Source organism: Bipolaris victoriae (assembly GCF_000527765.1).
Source record: "Bipolaris victoriae FI3 unplaced genomic scaffold scaffold_8, whole genome shotgun sequence".
Lineage (NCBI taxonomy): Eukaryota > Fungi > Ascomycota > Dothideomycetes > Pleosporales > Pleosporaceae > Bipolaris > Bipolaris victoriae.
In genome coordinates this window covers 172,960-200,162 of record NW_014575384.1, presented here as the reverse complement: position 1 = coordinate 200,162, position 27,203 = coordinate 172,960, and the positions used below count along the sequence as shown (strand labels likewise).

The 27,203-nt window shown below is 52.5% G+C and overlaps 11 protein-coding genes across 11 annotated transcripts; 5 read left to right on the top strand and 6 right to left on the bottom strand.

The window, feature by feature from the left end:
* Window positions 1-1,147: 1,147 nt before the first annotated feature.
* Window positions 1,148-2,080, top strand: COCVIDRAFT_87794 (hypothetical protein; the record flags this gene model as incomplete). The annotated part of the gene is made up of 2 exons (XM_014705502.1): window positions 1,148-1,384; window positions 1,442-2,080. The coding sequence occupies 2 exons, from the start codon at window positions 1,148-1,150 to the stop codon at window positions 2,078-2,080; spliced, it is 876 nt and encodes a 291-aa protein (XP_014560988.1).
* A 1,708-nt stretch (window positions 2,081-3,788) lies between these two features.
* On the top strand, window positions 3,789-6,087 carry COCVIDRAFT_12371 (hypothetical protein; the record flags this gene model as incomplete). Its single annotated transcript, XM_014705413.1, has 2 exons — window positions 3,789-3,829; window positions 3,891-6,087. 2 exons carry the CDS (start codon window positions 3,789-3,791, stop codon window positions 6,085-6,087), a joined length of 2,238 nt encoding a protein of 745 aa, XP_014560899.1.
* Window positions 6,088-7,092: 1,005 nt separating this feature from the next.
* On the top strand, window positions 7,093-8,017 carry COCVIDRAFT_34008 (hypothetical protein; the record flags this gene model as incomplete). The annotated part of the gene is made up of 2 exons (XM_014705501.1): window positions 7,093-7,299; window positions 7,376-8,017. 2 exons carry the CDS (start codon window positions 7,093-7,095, stop codon window positions 8,015-8,017), a joined length of 849 nt encoding a protein of 282 aa, XP_014560987.1.
* Window positions 8,018-8,634: 617 nt separating this feature from the next.
* On the top strand, window positions 8,635-10,070 carry COCVIDRAFT_87683 (hypothetical protein; the record flags this gene model as incomplete). Its single annotated transcript, XM_014705500.1, has 3 exons — window positions 8,635-8,659; window positions 8,721-8,830; window positions 8,910-10,070. 3 exons carry the CDS (start codon window positions 8,635-8,637, stop codon window positions 10,068-10,070), a joined length of 1,296 nt encoding a protein of 431 aa, XP_014560986.1.
* Window positions 10,071-10,757: 687 nt separating this feature from the next.
* Window positions 10,758-12,140, bottom strand: COCVIDRAFT_87973 (hypothetical protein; the record flags this gene model as incomplete). Its single annotated transcript, XM_014705499.1, has 1 exon — window positions 10,758-12,140. The coding sequence occupies one exon, from the start codon at window positions 12,138-12,140 to the stop codon at window positions 10,758-10,760; it is 1,383 nt and encodes a 460-aa protein (XP_014560985.1).
* Window positions 12,141-13,342: 1,202 nt separating this feature from the next.
* Window positions 13,343-14,656, top strand: COCVIDRAFT_22939 (glycoside hydrolase family 47 protein; the record flags this gene model as incomplete). The annotated part of the gene is made up of 1 exon (XM_014705437.1): window positions 13,343-14,656. The coding sequence occupies one exon, from the start codon at window positions 13,343-13,345 to the stop codon at window positions 14,654-14,656; it is 1,314 nt and encodes a 437-aa protein (XP_014560923.1).
* Window positions 14,657-15,229: 573 nt separating this feature from the next.
* On the bottom strand, window positions 15,230-16,086 carry COCVIDRAFT_87975 (hypothetical protein; the record flags this gene model as incomplete). The annotated part of the gene is made up of 3 exons (XM_014705498.1): window positions 15,230-15,493; window positions 15,545-15,976; window positions 16,033-16,086. 3 exons carry the CDS (start codon window positions 16,084-16,086, stop codon window positions 15,230-15,232), a joined length of 750 nt encoding a protein of 249 aa, XP_014560984.1.
* Window positions 16,087-18,670: 2,584 nt separating this feature from the next.
* On the bottom strand, window positions 18,671-19,039 carry COCVIDRAFT_56777 (hypothetical protein; the record flags this gene model as incomplete). Its single annotated transcript, XM_014705497.1, has 1 exon — window positions 18,671-19,039. A coding segment is annotated over one exon (369 nt), but the record flags the coding sequence as incomplete, so codon positions are not given.
* Window positions 19,040-19,708: 669 nt separating this feature from the next.
* Window positions 19,709-20,462, bottom strand: COCVIDRAFT_87977 (hypothetical protein; the record flags this gene model as incomplete). The annotated part of the gene is made up of 2 exons (XM_014705496.1): window positions 19,709-20,242; window positions 20,295-20,462. 2 exons carry the CDS (start codon window positions 20,460-20,462, stop codon window positions 19,709-19,711), a joined length of 702 nt encoding a protein of 233 aa, XP_014560982.1.
* Window positions 20,463-21,377: 915 nt separating this feature from the next.
* COCVIDRAFT_12363 (hypothetical protein) lies at window positions 21,378-25,341 on the bottom strand (the record flags this gene model as incomplete). Its single annotated transcript, XM_014705412.1, has 2 exons — window positions 21,378-22,413; window positions 22,469-25,341. The coding sequence occupies 2 exons, from the start codon at window positions 25,339-25,341 to the stop codon at window positions 21,378-21,380; spliced, it is 3,909 nt and encodes a 1,302-aa protein (XP_014560898.1).
* Window positions 25,342-25,403: 62 nt separating this feature from the next.
* On the bottom strand, window positions 25,404-25,772 carry COCVIDRAFT_87710 (hypothetical protein; the record flags this gene model as incomplete). The annotated part of the gene is made up of 1 exon (XM_014705495.1): window positions 25,404-25,772. The coding sequence occupies one exon, from the start codon at window positions 25,770-25,772 to the stop codon at window positions 25,404-25,406; it is 369 nt and encodes a 122-aa protein (XP_014560981.1).
* Between the last annotated feature and the right edge of the window lie 1,431 nt (window positions 25,773-27,203).

Sequence of the window (27,203 nt, the reverse complement as noted above, 5' to 3'; positions counted from 1 at the left end):
CGCACGACAGAAACAATCAGAGTACATCCGAGGGAAGCGCACATGCAATTGTGAAAGTGACAGTTGACACTGGCATGAATGGGAATGACGTTTCCATGATCTAATTGCCTCGCATTAGCCTATCCATAATTTGTTCTACTGTGTTGTAACTTATGTAGGTGTACAGAAGGACGCACATGTTACCTGGTAATCTTGAGGATTCGCTACCGGACATGTTGCAAACTGACCCCTACACCTACTATTCTCTACCACTGCACTCCACCATCTCCTATGCCACGACCGACCTATTCCCCAAGCTTCTGATAGGGCTGGGATACTCTGTCGACAAGACGAATGGGTGTTGAGATTGATTGCTACGTGTTCGTCGTTTGCCGGTGACACGTCACGTGCACGGAGGCATGCAGACTTTGGTACGGTACCTTGGAGTTGGTTTCTTTTTCCCTACTGCACACGCCATGCCTGTCTACAGGGCGAACGCGGGGAAGGCTGGCTTGTGTTTGCACAATGTAGCATGGGTTCCCCCATGTCTACTACACACATGTCAGGATTTAACAGCATGGAGGGCCTTGATACTTGGATGCCGTCACCCTCGAAGCCAGAGTGTAGAGTACCGGGGAGAGAGACTGTGTGTTGTTGGGTCTCTAGGGCAGTTCACGGGCCTCGGGTGTCGGCTCCCCAGTATTTCCAGTCTGGCTTGCAACGAGAGAAGTGTCGCTGTGATGATGGCGTAAGAAAAGTCAGACAGAGGGGCGTGGCTGACCATTGCCGTCAGCCAGGTCGAGAGGGAGGCTCATTACCCCGCGTCTACTGCGTAGTAGATTAGACGGATGCCCCGCATTCCCAGCCGACGCGACCAACCACGGCTTTCGGATTGCTTAGGCGCCCTAGACTCGCAAGCAGATAGGAAATCGGAAGCCTTCCGATAAGGCCCTTTCCGTGTCTTCGGAAGAGCGTGTTTATGTAGTTCCGAGGTTACTTTGCTCGCATTTACTGGCACGACGTTGGCTCACCATTACTACTACACGATTGTCTTATTTCTACTTTCTTACTACCTGCAACTCCATTGTGCTTTGTCGCTGTCTCTGCATCTTCACTTTCCCTTCACGACCATCTCTTCACTACATAGTTTTCTGCGTCCACACGCACCATGTCTCCACCGTCCGCCACTGAGCCTGAAGAAGCAAAACCCAGCACGGCTGTGCCCCTGGAGCCAGGCCTGAGCGAGAAACAGGCAAAGGGAATGCAGCTCAATTTCCCAGGACCACCCAAGTTCGACGATCCGCTCAAGGAGCGCGCATACCTAAAGGGCCGCCTCGCTGCTGCATTCCGCATCTTTGGCAAATATGGCTTTGACGAGGGTGTGGCTGGCCACATCACTTTGAGGGTTGGTTCCTGAACCTTTAACAAATAATACACATGGGTTGTTGCTAATGCGACCAAGGACCCCGTAGACCCTACGACCTTCTGGGTTAATCCATTCGGAGTGGCTTTCAGCATGATGAAGGCATCAGATCTCATTCTTGTCGATGCAAACGGCAAAGTCATTGACGGAGGAGAGTGCCGTCTCCTGAATACAGCGGCATATATGATCCACCACGCCGTGCACACGGCGCGCCCAGACGTCGTGGCCGCAGCACATTCGCATTCCATCTACGGCCGTGCCTTTTGCGCTCTCGGCCGCAAGCTCGATACCATAACGCAGGACTCGTGCGCCTTCCACGACGACCACGTGCTTTACGAGTCGTTCAACGGAGTCGTGCTTGCAGCCGAGGAGGGCAAAAACATTGCAAAGTGCCTAGGCGGCAAAAAGGCTGCCCTGCTGCAGAACCATGGCTTATTGACTGTGGGACAGACAATCGAGGAGGCCGTCTTCTGGTTCGTGAGTATGGAAAAGTGCTGCCAGGCGCAGCTCATGGCCGATGCGGCGGCAGCGGGCCGAGGAGGCCAGACGATCAAGATTAACGACGAAGACGCAGTCTACACATACAAGACGGTTGGGACTCCACGGGCCGGTTGGTTTAGTGCTAAGCCTTTGTTTGATGTTATTCATAAGGAGACGAATGGGGAGTACTTGGAGTAAAGGTAAAGCGACAGCAGTAGTACATAAGGTTCTTCTAACTATTATTCTTGAATACTTTGTTACACATTATAAGATCCCCTTGGATTGTATTTGCATAGCATGAACTTGACGAGTTCGTCAAACTGCTCATTGGAGAAGTTGTGCTCCCAGAAGTCATGTGCCTAGAAACTCTGCTTGTCTTCCCATATCTTCTCGCTTGCCTTCGTATCATGACCTCGCCTACGAGCGTTGCGCCCGAAACTTTAGCTGGAAAGGCGCCTTGTAGACCAGGAACTACCGGAGGCTCGTCATGACATCTGACGATAGGTCGCATCAGCTACGTATTCATGCGCTTCTTCTGACAATGCGCCTGTATGATACGGATTTCAATGGAGCAGTCCTTCCCTTGCAGCCTGATAATGATAACTTTGTGCTTTTCGCTTGGCTGACGCATATGACTATAGAGTTGTTGCTCTGCGTTTCTGCTCCTTCCAATCTCAGTTTGAATCATTGTTGAAGCCTGTGGAATACTGTTCCCTTCTCTACCTGCTTTTCCTGATAAGAGTAATGGGACCCAACATTCCCATGTGGAATCTACAAAAAGCGTAAAGAAATGACGATCTGGCTCTTGCACGCAAGAGAAATTGGGAGAAGAAAAAGGGTGAGAAGAAGCGCTGCGCCAAAGATAACGAAGAAGAAGAAGAAGCAAGAACGAAGGTTGATGAGAAGGTTGACGGAGCAGTTGTGACTGGGAACTAGGATAAATAAAAGATGCAAGCCAAGCAAGCCCGCGCTCCTTCAAGCCACAGTCGATGCCCTTAGAATCCTCCGCGATGACAACATTGCTCAGGGCAAGGCGTTGAGAAACCAGCTTGGCAATGATATGGTACCGGAATCACCAGCCCGGCTGGGGCAGCTATATGGAGATACTGCTGATACAGATGCTGCACGACGATTTTATGACTCGTGGTGCATGTTTGTAACATAGCATTATGCCGAGACTGTCGAATTGATGATTCCTCGGTTACAGTATATCATTGAACTGCTGGAGATGGCTATGGGCAAGAAAAAATTGAGGACGACGGCAAGGGCGAGGACCAGGATAGATAAGGCCAAGTCGGGCTCCGGCAAAGACAAGGGTGAGGATAGCAAAAGGCAAAGAAGTTTGAGGATGACAAAGGCAAAGGTGACAAATCCGGTAAGGACAAGGGTGACAAATCTGTTAAGGGCAAGGGCAAGGGCAGCAAGTATGTCATATCCGTGTATAGTAGGTAGTCTAGTGGCTCGNCCCCGCCGAATCAAAATCGGATCGATCCTTCCAAGTACAGTCAAAACCCATAGGGTCGACCCTTCTCCAGTCAAAAATCCACCAGTGTATGAATACACAGTACGGTATGGCTTTCTTCCAGCTTGATGAAGGCATCGGACTAGGCGAGAGGCTGGTGCAGTCATGTGCCCAAAAGCTCATTCTAGGCCCCGCCCGCCCGCCCACCTCCGCCGCTTGTCAACCCGACCAACTGCTGGACCCTGGGCCGCAACATCATCACTTCAAGAACCGCCGTTATTGCCGCTACGCTACTGCTGTGCTAACTCTTCCAGTTGTCTGCCTTGTCTCGGAGTTTTTGTTTCTCCTTGCGTGGTGCCTCGAGTGGTTTTTTTCTCTTAAACAATCCAATTCCGACAGCTTCCGATAGCTGCACGCAAGACGCGAGGCTTTTCTTAGCGCGTCATGGCAAATGGCAAAGGTCCCGCAGTAGTAATTGTCGCCAGGTACCGCCTCAACCGTATTCACGGCTCCACATTCCGAGCCTGTCGCTAACATCCTTCACAGGCACGGCGCCCGGCTGGATGCTGCTGACAAGTCATGGCATCTCACCTCGCCTGCACCCTACGATCCCCCACTTACATACGGCGGCTGGTCGCAAGCAAAGGCACTTGGCCAGCGCATAGCTGCATTGCTCATTGAGAGAGACAACCAGCAGGCAGAAGCAGCGAAGACTTCTCCTAATCACGATCCCTCGCAGCTCGGCTTGGCCAAGCTGACCATCTCGCAAGATGGGCAGGCACAGGGAAGCGGCGCCCAACGACCGAAGAAGAAGAAGCGAAAGATTATCATCCATTCGAGCCCGTTTCTAAGATGCGTTCAAACAAGTACTGCAGTGGCAGCGGGAATCTCGCAAGTGCAGGCGTCAACCATACCAGAAATCAGCATACCGACACCGTCCAAGGAAAAGAACAGCACATTGGGGAGCTCCTCGTCGAAAGCACCACGTACCAAACCGACATCATCGCAACCTCGAACCTTTGAACCGCTCGCCGACCCCAACCTCGAGATCCGACCTCAACCCCATACCGGGCCGGAGAGAATTCTGCTACGTATCGATGCCTTCTTGGGCGAGTGGCTGTCTCCCGAGTATTACGCAGACATCACAGCGCCTCCCAACTCGACCATGATGGTAGCTGGTGCAAAGGCGGATCTGCTGCGGCGAGGCGATTACATTCAAGAACAACCCAATCCAAACAGCAGTAGGGGTCATTTTCCAGGCGGCTGGACAGGGAACAAGGCTGCGGCCAGTACCACACAGGGTGCAAGAATGGGCAGCTTGGCACAGGCTCTGCCCTTGCGCGAACGGTCAAGCAGCTACACTGGTCCGTTGGCTCTACCAGGCACCGTTCCAAGAGAAGCCGTCTCAGCGCTTGTGGCACCTACACCTACACCCACACCAGGTCCTACTAGTACATCAAGTCGTATCTACCAGCCCCCAAACCCGTCTTACTCGGTTTCTCCGGCTGATCCTATACCGCGCGGATACGTTGCTCACGCGCAAGACGCTTGTGTGCAAGTCGACTTTCAATGGGACAGTATGCGCGAACCTCAAAACTGGGGCGATGGCGGACAGTTTGGTGACGAATGGAGCACAATGCACAAGCGCTTCAGAAGAGGTCTTGCGGGCATGCTGCAATGGTATAGGACGCATGGCACTGCACCTCCCAAGAACCAGATCCCAGGTTTTATGTTCCGGGAGCCGCTTCGTCTGACGCCACCACGTATGTCGCAAACCAAGTCAGATCCCTTTCCAAACTTTAGCGATGGGCCCGATGAGGAAGAGGAGGAGGTTGTGCTGATTCTAATAACTCATGGAGCCGGTTGCAACGCTCTCCTGGGAGCCATGACTAACCAGCCTGTACTCATGGACATTGGCCTCGCTTCTCTCTCAATGGCCGTCCGGAGGGACGAGCCCAGGGAAACACCAGCGCCATCAACTTTGCACGAGCGGCGACTCTCAGTCGCGGACCCCGGTATGCCGGATACTTACGAGGTGAAGCTCTCAGCTTCGATCGACCATCTGCGGCCCGGCGTTGATCCTTCCAAACCACCTTCGGCGCAGGCGCAAGTACAAGCACAGTCACCAGTTGTGTTGCCAAGTCCATTGCTAGACCATCGTCGACGATTTACGGGATCCTCGACTGCCAGTACTCCTTCCGAGACACCGTTTTCAATTGGTGAGCCCTACAGGACCCGGAACAGCTCCATGAGCAGCATGCGTCGGACCATGAGCTCGGGGTCGAACTCGAGGTTCATCCAGAGTGCAACGAGTGGGGCTGCATCTCCTGCAGGAGGCTTGTGGTCAGGAGCGAGCACACCTGCTGTAGAGGCAGAAACGGGCCTTCACTCTGCACATCAACAAGTACGGTCGAAGCCCGCTGGCGCTATGAGTGCTGGGGCGTCTTATAGTGAACAAGACGTGAAGCCTATCTCACAATCAGACGGCGCGTCTGACTCAACCAACCGTCTTACCAAGTTGGACTCAAAGGAAGAAAGGGAGGTGGGCGACAAATCAACTCCGCTGGTCAACGCCGCCACTCGGAAACAGAGTGCGGTGAGTGCAACAGGTCTTTGGGGCGCAAAGGCGGCACCTAAGCCCAGCCATGGGCTCTGGGGTCCACCGAAACTTGACGACGTGTATGAGCATAGGCAGGGACCCAAGAGGAGATGGACAATGACAGAGAGGGAGGACGATGGATAGAGATAGGGTTTTGTAATTGCTGCTTTGGACAGGGGTGAGAGCACATCATGTTCGTTGAAAGCTTAGATAGCAGGGACAGGGGCCTGGGTATACATAGACATATACATATGGAGTACATATATGTATGTCCGACTACGTACGTATGTCAGTGAGACAAGTAGTGTGCATTAATGCCGATCTTGGCCACCCGATGGGTGTGTGGTCTTGTAGGCTTTGATTGGGTGATTGGCTGTGTAGTCCCCCAGCCACGGGCCCTCGGGGTGACGCAAGCGAGTCTTACGGGATCATCAGCAGCAGCTGCAGGAGACGCAGAGTTACAGTGCCTTGAAAGACGATAGCCGCCGGGAGTCGCACGTGCCGTATCCGACGGTGATGCATATCTAGTACATTACATATGATGTGTACTTAGATGCGCATACTTACTACTCAGCCTTTCCCAACTTCCACAACCCACCCCCCCAACGCACAACCCGCCAACACCAGCCATTCGCGACAACCGCGCTCGCCGCGACAAGCAGCCCCAGCCAACCCATCGAGCTCAGCAACCCCACCGTTCGTCTCCACACCAGCCGCTAGACAGATCACTCGCATCCACGCGGGAGCCACAGCTCGACTTTTGATAGGAGGCGGTCGTCGGCCCGAAAGACGTCCGGGCGGGCGCAGGCACTATTAGTGCACGCAGGAGGGCTTGCATTGGCACTGCTGGGTGTGGGCGAACTATTCACGCTTTACCGTGAACAAGTTTGCAGCCAGCAACAAGTCTCGACCATGTCTGTCAAGTCAGTACACCTTTCTCTTCTCTCTCCTCCTTTCCGCTCTCTCTGTCATCATCATCATCATCATCATCATCATCATCGTTGTTGTTACTGCTGCCCTTTCTTGCCCGGTGTTGCTGCTGCCTGCCCCTCTTCCCCCACGGCTTTACCTGCGCCAGCCTGAGGCAGCCTACACCCAGGGCATAAGAACGCACCCTAGCACTGCACCATGGGCTTTAGGTCCGAGAAAATGACCAGCAAGACAAAGTCTAACCGCAAGTCCAGCTGGGTGATGCTCGCTGAGAATGGCGGCTACACCCCTCTCCCCGGCGAGCAGACGCTGTACCAGTCTCCTCCTCGAACCACGCTCTCATTGCAGACCAGCCACCGACACCCTCCGAGCGAGTCTTACTCGCAACAATGCAAGTCGGGCGTCGTTTTCCTCACCAATCGACGAGTACGATACATCCATCCTCCCTTGCCAGGCAAACATGGCCTGACCCATCCCATTGTGGAGCTAACTTGCATCGTAGATGATCTATCTGCCCGTCAACCCAACACCACAATTGCAATCCTTCGCCGTTCCCATTCTCAACGTAACCGACTCGCGTGTAACAGCGCCATGGTTCGGCGCAAACAAATGGGAAGCCATCATTCAGCCTGTCCAAGGTGGCGGCATACCTCCACAGCATTCTGAGCTCGACCTTGTTCTGGAATTCAAAGAGGGCGGTGCATTCGATTTCGCAAGCATATTCGAGCGACTGAAGGAACGGTTACGGCAAGCCATCGAGATAGCGCGGGAGAGCGGTGGTGATGTGCAGGATGGAACCAGAGGTGTTGGTGGTGTGAACATGAACAACGTGCATCTCGACGATCTACCGGCCTACGAAGAGAGCCGACAGCACGCTCGAGTACCTGACCCGCTACCTAGCCCGCCAATGGACAACTCTGCAGTCGGAAGTATGAGTGGTGTCGGCAGTTCCGTTGCGGCGCCCGAACCCTCAAGCCCACCAGCATCGAGCTCGCTGTCGAGCCCACGGACGCAGCAAGAGCACTTTGAACCGCCATCGGATCCACCGCCAGGCTACGAGGAAGTACAGAGGAGTAGTATTGTAGATGAGCTAGAGAGACAGGTCAGGGACAGTCCGTGGCAGGATGCTGATAGTAAGCGATGAAGTCGGGCACTCTTTAGTGTGCCAAGAAATTGTTGTGTTTGAGCAGGGCGTTCCGGGGTGAGAGCAGCTTCAAATGGCTGCAACGAAATATTACGAACTTACATGTATCGCTTTACTTGGCTCGAATTAGATTCGAGAATGGCAGGCATAGCTAGGCCTGGCAGTTAGCTTGAAATCTGACAATATGTCTTTTCTTGGGGGCTGCGCTGAAAGGTGGTGTTTCTAACCAGAAATCTCATCTGCATCAGCAACATCACACTAAATATCCAAGAACGTTACAAATCCGAGCACATGGCAAGCAACACTGTGCTGACTGACATGTGAAGCGTGCTCTGACCGCCCATCCCTCCGACTCCCCCCCAAAGCATGTGAAAACTACCTTCCCCGGAAGGCATGACGACCCCCGCAAATACACTAACCCAAAGCAGTACTTGCCTCGGCGAATGCGAGGCAAATGACCTAGTTGCATTGAGCCGAGCGCGAGAAGACTAGGTGTATACACCAGCTTCTCTCCCTCTCTCGTCTGTTCTCTACTCACCTTCCTTCTCTTACCCTCTTCTCCTTCTTCCATCTCCCAACTCACATCTCTCGTCTTCATATCGTCTTCGAGCGTCAACATGGCAAACCAAGCCCCCAACAAAGGTATGTTTTGGTGCACAAAGACATGATTTTGACACGGTATACTGACGGCGCTGCTGTATAGTACAAGAGCGCCTTACGCAGGTCGAAGGCCATCTCCTCGGTGGTTCTGCAAGCTCTGGCGCATCAGGATCCAAGGGAAGGAAGAACCTCCTTGAGAAGAGGCCTGACGATGTGAGTGTTTACACCAGGTTTCAGCGTGACGAGGCAAGCGCCTCTTTCAGAATCTGCATACTGACAATATGTTTGACAGGTTGTTGTAACCTGCGCGCTCCGCACAGCTTTCACCAAGGGCGGAAAGGGAGGCTTCAAAGATACACAAGCAGCTGATCTTCTTCACGGTGCTTACAAGGCCATCATCGAGCGCTCGGGTATTGACCCTAAGCTCGTCGAGGACATCGCTGTCGGTGCTGTTCTCGCCCCGGGTGGTGGCGCAACAGAGTTCCGCGCTGCTGCTCTTGCTGCTGGCTTCCCTACCACGACCGCAGTCAAGAGCTTGAACAGGCAATGTTCCTCTGGTCTCCAGGCATGCGTCGACATCGCCAACGCAATCAAGTCTGGCATGATTGAAGTCGGTATTGGCGCAGGCGCAGAGAGCATGAGCACACAATACGGACCAGGCGCCGTCACTGAGTTTTCCGAGCTCCTCGAGAACCACAAGGAAGCCGCAAACTGCAAGGTACCCATGGGCGTGTTGTCGGAGCAAATGGCAAAGGCCAAGGGCATTGCGCGAGCTGACCAAGACGCCTTTGCCGCGTCGTCGTTCCAAAAGGCCGTCGAGGCTCAAAACAAGGGTCTCTTTGACGAGGAAATCGCACCCTTGACCGTCAAGTGGACCAACCCCAAGACCGACAAGGAGGAGACCATCACCGTCAGCAAGGATGATGGCGTCAGGCAAGGCATCACCCCCGAATCTCTTAGCAAGATTCGCCCTGCCTTTTCCAAAGACGGCTCCATCCACGCTGGTAACGCATCTCAAATCTCTGACGGTGCCGCCGCCGTGCTCCTGATGAAACGCAGCACAGCCGAGCGCCTCGGCCAAAAGATCATTGGCAAATTCGTCCAGGCCTCCATTGTCGGTGTACCTCCGCTACTGATGGGTGTCGGTCCCGCCGCCGCTATCCCCGTTGTGCTTGAGAAGACCGGTCTGAACAAGAACGAAGTCGACATCTACGAGATCAACGAGGCTTTCGCCAGCCAGTGCCTCTACTGCATCAACGAACTTGGTCTCGACATGAAGAAGATCAACCCCAAGGGTGGTGCTATTGCCTTTGGCCACCCCCTCGGTGTCACTGGCGCCAGGCAAGTCAGCACTCTGCTCACCGAGCTCAGGCGAACAAAGCAGCAAATCGGTGTCACCAGCATGTGCATTGGTACCGGTATGGGTATGGCTGCTGTCTGGGTTGCCGAGTAAGAAAATAAATAAAGAAGAAAAAACGTTCAAAGTGGCTTAAACCAAGAAAGAGAGAGAGAGAGAGAGAGTATCTTGTACGATTTTTTCCCATGCCTCGTTCAGATGTATGTATGTATATGCGAATCCACAAGTAGTTTTTTTTTAGCAACTCTAAACTTTCTTCAAAAAATCAAAGTTGAATATGAAATATTTGAACACCAATATGTAACATCTTTGGTTATGTGAATACCGTAATAAATAAAGTAAAAAAAATTATGTACAAGAAAGTATGGTGAATAAATAAATATGGACTTTTGCGTCCTTGAAAATCTAGTGTTACTTTTTTGGGGGCTTCCAAAACGTGGAATCGCAAGTGATTGGGTTTTGGAGAGACTGCGTATGCGTGCCTCAGACACAAACTTCTTGTGCCGATTACTGACTGCACTTGTGCAGTGGGTATCTCCTCTTTCTTCTTCCTTTTCCTCTTCTTGTTTTTTTTTCTTCCACGTCGCAACCTCGGCACTGGATGTTCCCCTCTTTTTCTTTCCTTCTCGTCTTCCTCGGCGCGCAATCGTTACTGCGTGCTTTCTCTCTGGCGTACGCTTGAACTCCAAGCGTATCTGGTCGAACTCCACGTCTTTTCTAGCGTGTCCAACATGTGTGTGTGCAAATGTGTTTATATCGTTCGTCCCAAGTTCATACATCCATTCATCCCCCGTCGATATTGTACTGATACGGCAACTCGCCCTCACTGGGATTCAAATTCAAACGTATAACACTGCCCTGGGAACCCAACGAGCTCTCACTAGAATTTGGGAGAATGGTACTCGGGCTGCGTCGCGAGCGGGCGTGAATGATCACGGATCCTGTTTCGGATTCTGAACCGGCGAGCGATCGCTGCGAGGGTGTGCCGTAGATGGTGGAGCCGCGCTCGTGCTGGCGTGAGGGTGCGGTGCGGACGGTTTGCGGAGAGTGCGGTGTGGAGGCGTCGCTGCTTGATGTGGACAGGAAGCTGTTGAGAGATGACAGGGTGGATTTGCGGTCGAGTTGCGGTGTACGGTAGGGCATGTGTGAGTGCGAGGAGACGGTTGAGTCCATGCTGGATTCTGTAGGCGCAAGACTGCGTGTGTCTGATTCCACATCCAGTGCGCGTGCTTCCTCGATAACGTCCGGATCTACTTCTGTCATGCCGTTTAGGACTTCTGCAAAAATGGCCATGAGATCGCGGAATTGTGTTTCAGTTAGGCTGGCTGTGGAGAAGCGCGCATACTCGTATTGCGCGAGGAATGCAGGGCCGAGCGAGGGTGGGTTCAGCAGTCCGAATTCTGCGAGTCGGGACAGGTATTCGCGCAAACCCATTGCGCGCGGGCGCTGGAGCAGGGTGACGATTCGAGCATCTGGTAGAGGCGGTGCATTGTCCGGGTATTGCTGGGCGCTTTCTTCAAGCGCAGGGTCAGGCGGCGCAAGCGAAACGGCCTTTGCTTCGATGAGATTGGGGAGCTCGCAGATAACGCTCCAATACTGCAGGTTAGGCAGGTCCGGCGAAGAGGGAGAAGCCCAACCAGGATGGGAAATATGTCCCCAAGGCGGCGACTTTGGAGAGACGGGTATGATGGTCGCATCAGGCGCATGGTGGTGATGACCTTTCTTTTTGTGCGACTTTTCTTTATCCTTCTTACTCTCAGCCGTTCCTGCGCGCGAAAGCTGTCCTTTCTCTTCATCTTCATCCTCGACCTCACCCCTGAGGTCCCTCGGCCTGCTGTCCCATGCAACAACGGCACTTCTCTTGAAATGCTTGACTATCATCCTCCTCACCCCCTTGCCCACTTCTCCCTCCTCGACTGGCACATAGCTCTTTGGTATCGCAGCAAGCACGGTCCTATTCGTGTAGATGCGCGTCGAGTAAATCAACAACACAATCAGACTCGTAAGGACATAGACTCCGCCAATGACGAACAGCTTCTGGATCTCGTTGGATTTTATCGACTGGTATATCGTGTCGGCAGGGGTGACGGCGAGGAACAGGAGCAGGATGATGAGGATCGCTGTGTACGTGGTCGAGTACCAGATGCGGAAGAGAGGGATGTGCATGACTGCGGCTGCGATGGGAAAGGCGGCAGTACTGGTAGGGCCTAAGGAAGGAATGCATCGGTATAAGAAAAATTACATATTAGAGCTACAGGAAAAGTGGCGGCTACATCACTACGCGGTAAAGAGTGAGGGCGTGAGCGTGAAGCCATGGCAACATGGCTTGCTGTGATTGTTGAAAGGAGGAAGGCGCCAAGCTACTGACGCACACGGCTGCATGCAGACCCGCACGACCCAACAGTTCCCTCGTTTCCCACAATCCCACCGTCCAAGGTACAAGAATGCAAAATTCCTCCAGGAGCCTCGTATATAAGGGCAAAATACTTCCAGGGCTCTTCGCACACTTCTCTTGTTTTCAACTGCACGCTCCGCGCACCTACCCACCCCTCCCTAGGCACCATCACGTTCCATCATCCCGGCATCATATCTCCAGGCTCTACACACTTCCGTCCGAATAGTCATGGAATTACTAAGGGCTCACACAGCAAAAAATATGTTGCTAGACATGTTTCGAAACCAAAGAGTTTTGAACTCTACTTGAACTTCAACCAGGGGCACCACTGACACACGCAACGATGCGAATGGTTTCCATAACTGCTCACAAATAGCAACTGTATCATTGAAACATGAATTGTTCCGGCCGCACCACCACCTTGATGGTTTTATTTCCTCGCGTTTCCCTCAGGATTCTCTTCATCGTTCCTTGAAAACTCTCAATCATCATGCATAATCGCAAAGGCTCCCTCCCTTTCGGCCTATCGCCAGCCAGGTCACGAACCGGTACACGGTGGTCAGGTCTTCTCCTATTGGTCTCCCTCACCATTCTTCTTTTCTACAAGTCCAACCATTCTTTCTGGTTTCTTTCTTCTCAACCATATGAACACTCCTGTTCTACCCACCTTTCAAACCCTTCTGTATCAACCTCATCAAAGCATAGCTTCTACAGGACTACTACCCAACACTATGCTGTAAATGCCCTAGCACAGCTACCATGGCCAGCAAGTGGCCATTCATCAAGAATCCAGCATAAATTCATCACCGATGCATCCTCGTATCGAGAGACAGTTGTGCGCTCTCGTCGTCATGCCGCAGTCAAAGCAACATTCCAAAAATACTGGAGTGCAGAAAGGGATGCAGCAACAGGTGCAGCAACAGGTGCAGCAATAGTTGAGAGTTCACAGTCGATGATGACAGACCAGACCACTATGCTCATAGAAAGTCTCGAGAACTTTTGGATTATGGGATTGACTGAGGAGTTCAAAGAAGCCGTCGCGGCCATGACAGAGATAAATTTCGAACCACACGACCAGATAACTAGCTTACCACAAACGACGCGACTACTGTACGCTCTACTCTCAGCATACGACCTCCAAAAGTGTCGCGATAGTCGGCTCCTAGAAAAAGTCCTCGAGTTGGGCGACATGCTCTATACCTTCTTCGACACTCCAAGCCGCTTACCTATCACATCCTGGAGTGCAACAAAAGTCGCCGACGGTGTGGAACAAGAATTATCGGGAAATGCCACACTCGCAGAACTTACGACATACAATCTAGCATTTGTCAGACTGTCGCAGCTGACAGGCGACATGCGATTCTACGACGCTGTAATGCGTGTCACAGATATCCTCGAATCGCAGCAAAGCAGCACCAAAATCCCCGGTCTCTGGCCCGCCGAAATCAACTTGCAAACCTTCGACCTGACTTCGCACAATACCTTCGATGTCAATGCCGCATCGGGTCCTACATATGCACAACACGCCCTAATGCCCCGTCTCCTCGCCGCCGCGCCCACTTCATCACCCTTCAGCAGCATGTCCGCAAGCGCCCTTGACGCCATCATCCAGCACATCCTCTTCCGCCCCGTAACCCCCACGAACGAATCCGTCATGATGGCCAGCCCCGCATACACCTCGCAAAGATATCACATAACCCTCACCCACAACCTCGACATTTCGTCATGCACTCTCGGCAGCACACTCGCCTTGTCAGCAGCACTCACGCACAACGATACCCATCTCACCTACGCGCGTCTTCTGACCGAAGGCTGCATATGGACAACCCTGCACGCCCCTCCTTCTTTCAACGGCAACATGATGCCAAAGAACTTCTCGATGCTAGCCTGTTCATCGTCGAAACTGAGCAACAGTGACGAAGACTGCTCGTTTGACCCCAATGTGTGGCCCGAACAAGAGTACCCTGGGTTCGAGAAGATATGGGATAAAAAGGGGCCGAGCGTGCGGCCAGAAGTGGTGATGAGTTTGTTTGCTCTGTACCGGGTTACGGGAGAAGAGAGGTGGAGGGAGGTTGGGTGGCAGATGTGGAAGGGTGTGGAGCAAGTTATGGAAGACAAGGTTGAGCAAGCGCTTAATGGCGACACTGAAAGAGATGACGAAGAGTTCAGGATGACGATGCAGACACTCAAGTACTTCTACTTGCTGTTCAGCAAGTCCGACATGTTGAGCTTGGACGAGTGGGTATTTCCAAGCGATGGGGGTATCTTGTGGGCAGGCAATGTATAAGACATGAGATGAAGGAGAAGCATCACAAGCCTAGCAGGGCCATGAGATATTATCATATCGTAATGACATTAATGCCGAACTTGTCTCAAGGCCAAGAGTCATATACACATACACAATGGATATTGAGGATCCATCACCGAGGAGCCCTGGCATCCTATCGGCAACCAAAGAGGGCCCTCCTTAGTGCGAACTTTTACGGTCGCACTCATCAACGCGTCCTCGCGTTTCATCATCTGTCCAATAAAGCAATCTCGGTATCGTCCCCACACGCGCCTCCCGCCAACGCAATCGTACCCATCAAAAAAAAAAGAGAAGAGAGAAGAAAAGCCTTCAGTAACCGGATTACCAAGAGATGAAGACTGCCCATGTACAGATGTCTAATCGTGACTGGGGATATATGTTGTAGAGTTTTGGGAAAGTTTGAGAGGAAGGAAAAGAAGCCCACCTTTGAACACCATGCAATGCCGCAAAAAAAAGACAAGGTTGAAGAGAATACCCAAGTCATAGCCATGTCACCTGGAAGCCAGGTGGTTATTCAAGGCTGATGGAGGAAAAGATTGTGGAGAGAATTGCTCAAGACTTGCGGAAGTCCGACAAGACTGGGTAGATGAGCTCGAACGCCTGGTAGATTTCCTCACGGACCTTTGCTCCGGTGAGGACGATCTTACCCGAGACGAAGATAAGAAGAACGATCCTAGGCTTCATCATACGGTAGATGAGACCAGGGAACAGTTCTGGCTCGTAGGACGAGAAAGTGTGATGGCGCGAGGCAAGACCCTCCAGACGGATGGGGAAGCGAATGTCGCAAGAGCCGACAATGTTCTGGATCTTAAAGTCCTGTTATAAGTTAGCATTGGGCTGAAACATGGTTAGTGCGACAAGACGTACGGTGAACTTGGCACTGAACCCCAGCTTCTGGATGATCCGCGCATATTTGCGGGAAGCAAGACGGCTATCATCTTCAGACTTGGCACCAGTGACGACCATCTTTCCACTCGCAAAGACCAGAGCCGTTGTCTTTGGCTCACGAATACGCATGATGACGGCAGCAAAACGCTTGGGGTTGTACTCGGCGTTGCGGGCGTGAAGAGCAATGGTCTTGAGGTCAAGGCGAGCGGAGAGGTTGACGGTAGCGACAATGTTCTGAAGAGTAGGCACGATACCAGAGGGCACTTGACCATTCTGGGTATCGGGAGTAGCCGCGGGGGTAGCAACACCGTTCGCGTTTTCAGCGACTTGTTGAGTGTTGTGCTCAGTGGAGGGTGCAGTCATGTCCAAGTTCGCGCCTTGAGGGTAGGAGAGAGAGCCAGGGGCGACGAACTGGGAGACGAGGTTAGAATGGCGCGGCAAATGAGTGAGACATCACAAGAGCTTACCGTCTGAGCCTGTGCGGCGGTGGACGGATGAGAGGTGAGAGAGTTTGGATCCATGATGAGATTATTGATTGGATTTGGAGCGATAGACGCTAGTGGAGAGATATAGGTATCTTGACAGACTGCGCAGGTCAGAATAGAGATCTTTGCGACGGCAGCGACGGTCAAGAGCGGGCGGACTACGAGATCGCCTGGATAGAGCGAGGTCGGTCGACGCACGGGGAGATGGGGTCTGCCTATAGGCTAGGTGGAGACGGTACCGGAGGCAGGAGAGCTACAAGCGAATGTGTCCCTCGCGAACGCCGACAAGACTATTGTCGAGTAGGTGATGTGGTAGTGGTAGTGGTAGCAGATGAGGCTGTCGCAAAGAGGACGGCCGGGTTAGTGTGGAGATTAAGTGACCAAAAGCGTAGCCAGTAAGCCTTTGGCGGGGTAAGTCGTTTGGTCGACTGGGGCTGAGGCTACTTCGCAAGGCTATCGCAGGCTGGATGAAGCTAGCGCCGATCGCAGTATCGCAGTCGCCTAGGACCTCTGAGAGAGTGGATATGTGCAAATTGGGCACACCGAAGCTTGTGGGTCGCAAGTATTAGAGGGCGCGCAGGTGAAACTAGATTGAGTTCGATCTGCGGCGATGGGGGCTGAGAGGTTGCGGTGTTGCGACAACGGCGGGCAAGGCGGAAATCTCGTCAAAAAGTTGGGGGGAAGCCGAGTACTTATAGTCGCAGGCGGCGACGTGCCAAGCTGCTAGAGCGGCGCTAGTGGGCAGGGATAGGGCAGCGATTGGGGGGCTTAGCGTCACCTTTTGGGTAGCGAGAAGATTTTGCCAGTGAAGAAAAGGGGGCTCGCCAGCATCATGCAACTCGCCTCTTCCTTCACCTCCTCTGCCCGTCATCACCGCCATCCCATTGTCCATCATGGCCAATCGACTACTTATCATCATGCACTCGCCCATGTCTGCACGGCACCACTCGTCCCGCTGTCCATTGTTACCAGCACTGCAGCACGCCGCACGCATGTATATTGCACAGCCTGGCGGCGTCGTGGGGGCGAGAGCAGTTTGCGGTTGCTGGACTGATCATCATGGCAGCTTTGCTGGTGCCTACGAGTACCAGCCATGACGACGCACTGACCCGGATTGAGCCAAGGCCCAACCCCCAGCCCGTCCACTCGACCCCCTCGCCTCATTTGCCGCCCTCTGGCCACCTTGCAACGGCGCAACGCGAAAAGATAAATTTTTCACAGCAGCACGACCTGATGCCTTTTGCTGCCTGCCCTGCTCAGCTGCGGTGCTGCCGCGACCTGCACCCCCCCTTGCGACTGGTGCGACGGCCTACGCCTCCCCCTGCTTTGTTGCCGCGTGTCGCTCTGACAGCAGCGCATGAAGCATCGACGCACTCGGCGTCGCTGCGAGAACGACAGCATCGCGTCGCTTTATACACGGACGTGCGACACATGTCCAGGCAGCACAAGTAAGTAGAGGCCATGTGGGGTGGGGTGCAAAGGCGTTGGCTGCTGGTGCTGGCACTGGCTGGCACTGGCTCGCCGCCGCATCTGGGGTGCCATGCATCTTTGCTTCGCTTATGTGTGACTCACGTCTGTGCTGACCGGAAAGAAAAAATGTGCTTGGCTCTGTTGCTTCTGTTGAACATATGCACTTGCACGTTTGTTTTGCCCATGCACACTGCAACTCCACGTCTGCCTACTTGTCTGTAGGTCGCTAACCCCGGTGCCAGTGCTGACGACAATCATGGCCTGCCTTCATGGCTCATGGCATCTTCCAGGTGTCACCGACCGGTGAGAGCAACAAAGCCCATGTATAGTGTTGGTCAATCTTGTCATGATCACGGGTTCAACGTAACAGGGTCACCGGTCGCTTTGCAACGCTCCATGTCAAAAGTCAAGCATGAAAGCCGAGACACTCCCGCATCTGTCATGCAAGAACCCAGAACCTCTGCCCCGGATTTGCTTGTGACGTGGCCAGAGCTTTTTTCTTTGCTACAGTTTGCACATCTGCACGCTATTTGTATTCAGGCCATTTACTACACTGTAGTAATGCTGTATGCGGCCAAGCCCAAAACACCATGCGTTAGGGCTTCGGATATCCCGAGACAGTCACAATCCTCCTACTCCACTACAACTACTCCACCGAGAAGCAGACTTGCGCTAAAGCCACACTCTTCTTGTTCTGGTGCACAGCCACCACCAATCCATCAGCGCTCCCTTGTTTGAAAATCCACATTGATGGTATACACTACCATAGTAGAACGGCCCCACACCTAGACTACAGGCTCTTTACTTGTACCAAAAGCAGCCAAACAAGCACACTTGAGAGTGCGCCACAGATGCCACCACCTGCCCATCATTTCTTGTTTTCCATGTTTACTTGTGCCGTCCTCCACCATGTCTTTCGCCTGCGTCATACCATCTCGCTCCCCCGCACTATTCCACCTACATCCCCATACCCATCCGCCCACTCATCTCCTCCATAACCATGCCCATCCCCACCAAGCGCACTCCGCACAACCGGCTCGCTCGCCTCCCTCGCCTCCCGCATATCCAGATATCCCCTCAACGTCAACAACAACGTCCTATCCCCTTGCTCACTCTCACCACTCCTGTTGTACCGTTCACGCCCTGGCTCACTAAACAGCCGATCCCGGCACATGGGACAAGTATTCTGCTTCTGCACCCACGTCTCGAGGCAGTCGTAGCAAAACGCGTGCCCGCACCGCTTAATCCGCATCATCGAGTTGCTGCGCGACGGCTTGCTGCGTGGCCGAAACAGCACGTTACTGCTGCTCTTGTGGCCCGTCGAGTAAGTGCGCTGGTAGTAGTAGGTCAAGACGAACATTCGAGCTGCCGTCTTGGTGTTTCGTATGCAGATGCGCAGTCCGCGTGTTGAGTTTGTGCTTGCGATTGTTTCGTGGCAGATGGGACATGTGCAGGTTGACGTTGTACTACTAGTGCAGGGTTCCGTGTCTTTTTTCAAAAAGGCGGTTCGTGGTGAGTATAGCATTTTCTTTTCTTTTCTTTCGGTGGGTATTTATAACCCGATAAAAAAAAGTGGGTTGAAAGGAATAACAAAGAGAAAGAATAAACAAAGTCGCGAGTATTTGATGTAGAGGTAAAAGATAGACTAGTATTTCAGCTGAATGTACGACTATCAGCTCCCCCCCTCCTTCCCCTTTATGTAGTGTCTACGATGGGTGGATGGGTGCCGGATTACTGAAGTACATTCCATGGTGCACCAATGCTAGCGAGGTGGATTGGCGTTAGGTTGAGTGGGTGCGATGGATCTCGACCTAATGTCAGTGTAAGAAAGGGGTCTTGGTCGGAACCTGGATTCCACAGTTTGCGTAAGCTGAGCGTTGGAAACACATTGCAAGACATGGGCACTTTAAACGATGAGAGATCTTTTTTTTTGTGTGTGTGTGTGTGTGTATAAAAGTTTTGATTTTTTTTTTGGGGGGGGGGGGGGGGGGGAATGACACTTGTCAGTATCCGCGCCCATGTCTGGGGTGGCGTCATGGTACCCAAATGTGGGTGTTGTAGCGTTGTATGCGTCTAACGTGTTGATCAAGCATCCGAGCAGTTCTCCATCCGATATGTAGTCTTTTGAGTTGGCTTACTCTGGATATTCCGATAATTCCAGCAGCTGTTGTGTAGAGTTCGAGCCCAGTCACTCTGAAGACTCTGAAATGTCCATATCTTCTGAACCGCCGACACCATCATGGCCCTCGCCTTCATTCTCCCCCTCGTAGCCCTCGTCGTGGCCCTCGTTGTTGTAGCTCTCGTTGTTGTATCCCTCGTTGTCATCTCCCATCTCCTCATCCTCATCACCCTCCTCCATCTCAACAACCTCCCCCTCCTCACTCCCATCCCAAAACTCCCCCTCAAACACCCCCCCTTCTCCCCCTCTCTCCCCCTCCACCAGATCAACACCAGGAGCCCGCTCTTCGCGTCTCCTCCGCTCAACCCGCCTCCTCCACATAACCCTCTCAATCGCCGCGAAAATCTCCCACTTCCTCCACAGCCACCTCAACTTCTTGTACACAAACGCGACGTCGCGCTCCGTAATCTCCTCGTCGGTGGCGTCGAACAGAATGCGGTTGCACACCGGACACGCGCAGCTGATGTCGAGCCACGCGAGCAGGCATTCTTTGCCAACGATGTGGTTGCAGAGGTTGATGCGTGTGGCTGGGTGCGGAGCGCGCTGGGGAATTGGCTTGGGGAATTTGACACGGGGGGGCTGGTAGTTTACCTACATTGGATGTTGCTTCTGAAGCTGTGGATGGCGGCTCTGAGATGAGGCCCGGGTGCATGGTGAGAGGGAGAGTGCAGATGGTGCAGTTTTGGGAGTGATGGTGGAGCGAGGGTTGGATTGGTGAGAGACCGAGCATGACGAAGGCTTCTTTGCCTGAAAAGAGAGGCATGGTCTTGTTCTGTGGAGATGGATCTTGTTGCGGTGGAGTTGAGTTGAGTAGAGGGTTTTTGGAAGGTTTTTTGTTGTTGTAGGATTTGTGAAATGGAAAATATAGGGCAGTGAGAGTGAGAGTGAGGGTAATGCGTTTGAAGATTGTTACTGGGAGACCAAGTGACTGCAACACACGACTATGTTTACATCTTTTTATCGCTGTCATTACTGATGGGGAATAGTTTTGTCAATGGTTTTTGTATTCGATATGGGCTTCACGGTTACTGAGGTAAATTCTGATTTATGGCTTTTATTCATGGTTGTTGCACATGGCAAGCTGCAAAACAATCGCGCACATATACAGTAACGTAAATAACATAGTGAATTTTCTCATCTGAAATTACACACAAGCATAGGAAATCGCGTTGCGTCTCGCGGTAGCTTCACTTGCATAGTTCTGCTATATCTATATAATTCATAATCCGTAGTGCGCTCTATCAGTATACCATCTTGTTTTCAGCACTGCATCGCTTTCTAAACGATTGGATCTTGTGTAGATGATACTTTGATAGGTTAACACAGAATGTCCCCACTAATCATGACTTTCACTATCGGATTGTGAAGAATTATACGCGCACTGCGGGGTTAATATTCCAAAGATAAAGCAAAAGTCCAGTTCAGCCACCAGGCAGATCATTCGAAAGACATCGCATCATCCAAAAAAGATCGTATTTCGAGATGAATGTAATTAAGTACCCATGATACTATGATGACATTTCGCACACCATAAGTCAAACACTACCCTAAATCCCCAACCAAGAAATGCTGTCCAAATGCTCGTCGATGCATTGATTCATGACGCTTACGACAACGCCAAACCCAGTAAGATACAAATGCCAACCACACCGTCCTCATTATGCAAACGTCAGAAAAATTACTCAAACCCACCCCCGAGATCACTCAATACACTCCTCATGCCCTTCTTCCTCCCACCTTCAACCTTCTTCCTAAGCGCCTCCTTCCTCTTTCCTTCCTTCTTCTCCAACAACTGCCTGCGCTCTGCTTCTCTTGCTTGCGCATGGATATTGCTGCGTCCAGTACCGCCTCTTCTAACACCCGCTTCCTTGGGGGCTGAGGCAGAAGCACCACTGCCACTAGAGCGCTCACTGCTGATGGATAGATTACTGGTAGCCTGGCGAATAAGTGAGGGCACGCGGAAGCCTGGTGCAGTAGCCACACGCGTCGAGTTGTGGAAGGCCATGTTTGACTCTGCAGTTGCAGTAGATTCTTCGACTGTGGATTGCCGACTCAAAGTCAGGCGGTCAATGATTGGCTTTCGCTGAGGAAACTGCTTGCTGGCGTGTATCTGCTCCTTGTCTTCCTCGGCATCTGATAATTGTGAGTCTGGGATCACAACGCGTGGGTCTTCGATGAGCTCTGAAATAGAGTGCTTGACGTCGTCAGCTGTAAGAGGTTTGCGACTTAGTGCGTCAGACGCAGCCGTGCGGCGCATGTGTGGAGGTGGACGGTTTTCCTTCTGTGAGCTCTCAGACTTGCGTTTCAACAGGCTGTTTTCTGACGTAGAGAGGCTCTGCGAGTCTGGTATGGCAATGTCATCGTCTTGGGTTTGTTGTTGGGACTGAGACTGTGGAGAATCCACATCCATCTCCTTCTCAGGCATATTGAGGTAGTCGTATTCACCGTCGTCAGCAAAGTCGGCCAGTGTGTTGAAGAAGGCCTTCTTTTTGTCGTCGTCAGCGAGGGCCTTGACCTTTTGATCCTGCAACAAGGCGTTGGTCTGCTTTTGGAACGCTGCACGCTTTTTGCGCTGGCGCATTTCGGCTTCGTCTTCAGAATCGGACATGTCGAAGCCATCGTAGCCACCTGCATGCCTACGTAGACCACCTTTGCTTTGCATTTTCTTGTAAAGCTCGGCAAGCTGCTTCTCATCATCTTTCTTTGTCTTGTCGCTGCGATGTGTTAGTACTTGACTTTATGAACTATGAGACACGTAGTTGTACTTACGCATAGAAGGCGGCGATTTGGCGTTCGTCGACCTTGACATCGTTGTGGTCAATCATGGCCTTCAGCTCTTCATCCTCCTCTCCCTCTTCGTCGTCACTGGCACCTCCAAGACCAGCATATTCATCCTCAGACTCCTCGGCCTGCTCCATAACAGCTTCCCTTGCCATGCTGTTCTTTTTGTCGAATTCTTCTACCGCCTTTGCCTTCTTGGCCGCCTGCTGCATCTTTCTGAAGGCATCCTTGCTAGGCTTAGGTGGCCGCTGAATGTCATCTTCACTTTCTTCCTCTTCATCATGATCTTCCAAGTCTTCCTCTACGTCAGAAAATTCTACAGTCATCTCCCGTCTTCCGCGTTGAAGTTTGCCCTTTCTTTGCTTGATTGGAGACTCGGCAACAGCCATCATGACAGTGTCAACTGTGGATGGGGGCGGGGCGAGACCTGCTGGCGAACGCGAGAAGGAAAAGCCGGCGTCCTGGGTTGGCTCAAAATCATCTGGTTGTGTCTGCGAGAAGGTAGGTGAAGTCTTGACCACTTGGCTAATACCCAAGTTCAAGTTGGACTCGGGGCTAGTTCGTGACGTCTTTTGTGGCGACACTATGGATTGGCTGTTGGGAACCATGAAGTCTGATGCCTGGCTAAAAGGCACAACAGGCTGAGTTTCGGGCAGGTTTCGCAAGAACTCGAGAGAATCTTGCTCGGTGTCAACAACAGGTGCAGACCGAGACTCCGATTCAAGCTCGGCCATTGTGCCCGCGAACATTTGCGTGAGGCCTACATCAGCGTTGGCTTTCCCGAAACCGAAGGCGGCCATTGCGTCGTCTTGAGTCGCTGCTTGGGTTGGAGAGGCATTTTTGACGGTTTCGGTGTCGCTTTCATCTTCATCTTCGATGACTCGATTGCGGGCTCTGTTGACCGTTCGCCTTCGAAGAGGTACGTTTACGTCATCGTCTTCCATGTGCACATCTTCGTCATCATGAGGTGTTTGGTCCGTCTCTCCTGGCTCTTCATGCTCATCAGCCATTTTCTCAACAGGCCCGTCAGTGTTTTCTGTTTGACCGCTCTCAGCACCATCAAGAGTTTCGGTTTCTTCGTCTTCGGACCCAGAAAGCTCGATTTCAGCTTCTTCTTGGTTCTCATCGTCATCATCATCGTTGCCTGCGTTTTCCTCTCCACTTCCAATATAATCGCCGTCTTCCTCGTCGCTAGATGGAAGTTCATCTAACGTTTCACCATTTTGCTTGGCCTCGTTCTTTTCTCTCTTGGCGAGCTTGAGGTCTTCCTGTCTTTGCTTTTCGAGCATGGCCACCATGTCGTCGATTTCCTCTTGGCGCTTTTCTCTCTCCTCTTCGGTTTCGGGGTTGTGGCCTCGTTTGATGAGGTCGGCGATTCTCTCCTCTCGAGCTTTGGCAGTCTGTTCACGGGCCTTTTGAGCCAACAAAAGCTCCATCTCGCCACGAGTGACAGACTTTTGACCTTTCTTGACCTTTGGAGGGGATTTTGCCAATTGGGCAAGAGCACGCAGGTGTACGAGGGAACCACCTTCGTCCTTTTTCTTGACGGGCAATCGATCGAAGACGGGGAATCTGCTTTTTGGCTGTTTCACAGACACATCACCGTCTGAGTCTGAGAGCTCCACCATATCGTCATCCCGAGCAGTCTTTGTATCTGTTACAGTATTTTGCTGCATCGACGTCTCTTTTTGTTTCATCCAAGGATGCTCTGGAAGATGTTGGAACTCTGGTGCTCTTCCTTTGCCCTTGTCGAGCTTGGCGGGATGTGGAGAGTGAATGCCGTTCTGTGTCTCTGACGCCATATCAATCGTCTTCTCATCGCTCGGCACGGCGTGCATTTCTACGTCGTGTTCTTGTCTTGATGGGCTTTTCGGCTGGGCATCATGCACTTGGTTCACCTCTGCGTCGGAAGAAGTCAATGCCGAGCTTGGTTCAGGTGTTGGAAGTGCTGCGGCATCGGTATTTGGTGCTTGGAAGTTGAACTTTTTGAAAAGATCCTGAGTTGTGAAGCGTTTTTTTGTCTTTGCCTGATGCGTAAGCTGCATGTTGCGACTGATGCGCTGCTGGTCCCGGGCCATTGCCTCCATGGCTTTCTTGCCAGCTTTTCGAGTTGGCTTGGCTTGTTGGGTAAGCCGTCTGCCGCTCTCGTCATCTGTGTCGCTTCCAGAGCCCTCTTCGCCCCGGCGCCGCGTGGTCTTGTTGGACCTTTTTTGCTGTGCCTCCTGCTCTTGTTGTTTTGCCAGTCTCTCCTCACGGATACGTCGTACTCGCTCTTGCAGATCTGCATTATGTGCGGGCTGTGATGATTCCGAATCGGTGCCGGCGTCTATTACTGCCCTAGACTTGTTTTTGATTGGCGAGGGATCTGGGGTGACAAACAGACCCGGTGATGCTGTCCGTGATCGTAGGTTTGGCGATGGCGAAGCACGAGGGCTCACGGTTTTTGTTCTTTTCGTAAACGACTTGCGAACGTTGGCGCGCACAGGCATTTCGTCTTCGTCATTGCTACTTTCAACGGTAGCAACGACATGTGCGCCTCCCTCTGCTGGTTGTAGAGCTGGTTCAGCTACCGCTGAAGTCTTGCTGGCAGCCAATCGTTTCTTCATAAGTTCGTATGCATCTTCTCCGTCGCTCTCCTCTACATCATTGGCTATATCTGTGTTCAACTGTGGGCGTATTGGCATTGCGAGGGGTTTTGACAGGGCAATGGGAGCGTGTGACTCGTCTTCAGATGCTGAGCTGCCATTATCAGACTCAGCCTCGCTTTCTGAAGACTCGGCTGTGGGTTTCCGTAGTGCTGCGAGGAGCTTCGTTCGGGGCTTTGCGGACGCGTCCGGCACGCGTGCTGGTGAGTGTGACATGAGCGCTGCTATCTCTGAGGACTGTTATATTGCTTCGATGCTGGCAGGTGGTTGTTGTCTGACTAAGTCGGCGTCATGAAATGCGGGGCACGACGGTGTGAAGTTGATATCGGATGGAGTTGCAAGGCGTGTGGAGGGCCGGACAGACTGTTGGCGAGAAAGCCCAAGGCCAGAGAGTTGATGCAAAAGCGTCTTGGCCTCTTCGTAAGTATCAGAAACGAACAGCGATGAATTGTGTGCCCGAGTGTGGTATGGTCAATTGCAGCCGCATACACGCTTGGACTGCGAGCGTGATTTCCCAAAGTCACGATACGTACGCGACGTGACGTGACGCGACGCGACGAGTTGGATTGTCTAACCGCATGTGGCTCCAAAATGGCGCTATACCAATTGGGCCATTTTCGATCCAGCACTACCTCCACCACGGCCATTGTGCTTGACGCCATCGATTGTACGAGTCGTTGCATCGCAGTAGGGAGCCATTTGCATGATCAAAGCACACATACCATGTCAACACATACTCGATTAGGCCAACCGTCTTTCTTTTCTAGTCTCACTCGGTTGGAGGCTACTCCAACAGACACGCAACCGTGTTTGTCACTCAAACCTGTGTTCGGGTCTGCTACTCCATGTAATAATACGCCACAGGCTCTCCTATTCGCTCAACACCATCAACACCACCACCCACCATTCGCTCATGACACATGTCCACCTACCATTGCATGTTTGGTGTCAGCATATCAGGCTTTGTTATGGTGGTGGTTTGGCAAGCTCCGCGCACACCGGGCCACTCGATCCGTTGCCTAGCCTCTCACGCGTCGACTTTTGTGTTTTATCCATTTACCCAAAATTTCGATCGCTGGTCCACTTCGTGTTAAGGCATCGGATGACATCCATCGTCCTCAATGTCGCCTCAGCCTAGCCTCAGCTTTCGCTCCTATCCGGAGCGGGGCGCCGCTTTCAGATAGACTCAGCCACCGAGCACGCCGTCGTCCGCCGGCAGCATGAATGCATACTTCCATGCAATCAATCTCTCTAATTGCCTCCCTTCCACTCCGCTGCCCGTCCGAGATCGATCACCGGCCGATGCCAGCACTGGGATTTTCCGTGAAACATGACGCCTCTTCACGCCTACGCCACTGTATACTGTACTAAGCAAGTACACAGTATACGCCGGCCCGCTCGAGCTTTGCTCCGACTCTGCGAATCTCTCGCAATTGACAGCTTGATGCTGTAGGTGACATGCGGGCTTGAGCAGCAATTCCCTCGCATAAACTCTGACACTTCCCCGGCAAGAGGGCGTCGAGGCACACGCCGCGCATGTACTGCTGGATGCTGTGCCGCATGACTTCTGCATCTCCGGCTTACTTTTACACACTACACTATAGAGCGGCCGTCAAAGCCCTCTTTACACCACGCATGTTTCGACTCATGCAGGCCGATGGTCCAAGCAACCCGTAGTCGTTGTTTTACAGACGTCTTGCCTGTTGTGAGCGGACCATTGCCGTGGGCCAAAAATAGGACAGCTTGCCCTCACCGGCAGCAGTACCCCAGAAAGATGGTTGCTAGTTAGGCAGATCCTGCAAGGAATGCTTGATTGCAAAAAGGTCTCCCTGACGGACACGAGCGATCATTCGACGTTATGCGGGATCTGCACGAGTCCTTGCCTTATCTCGCCTCTGGCAGGATGACGACAGGTCCGCTGCTGGCAAAGGGAGCCTGCGCCCCATACACACCTACATATGCAACACGTGATCATCAGTTCCACCCGGCGAACCTAAACCACCGCCAGTTCTGCACCCGTGGGGCCTAGAAAGCACCCGTTGCCCATTACTGTCCGTCTTGCGTCTGCGTCGATGCCC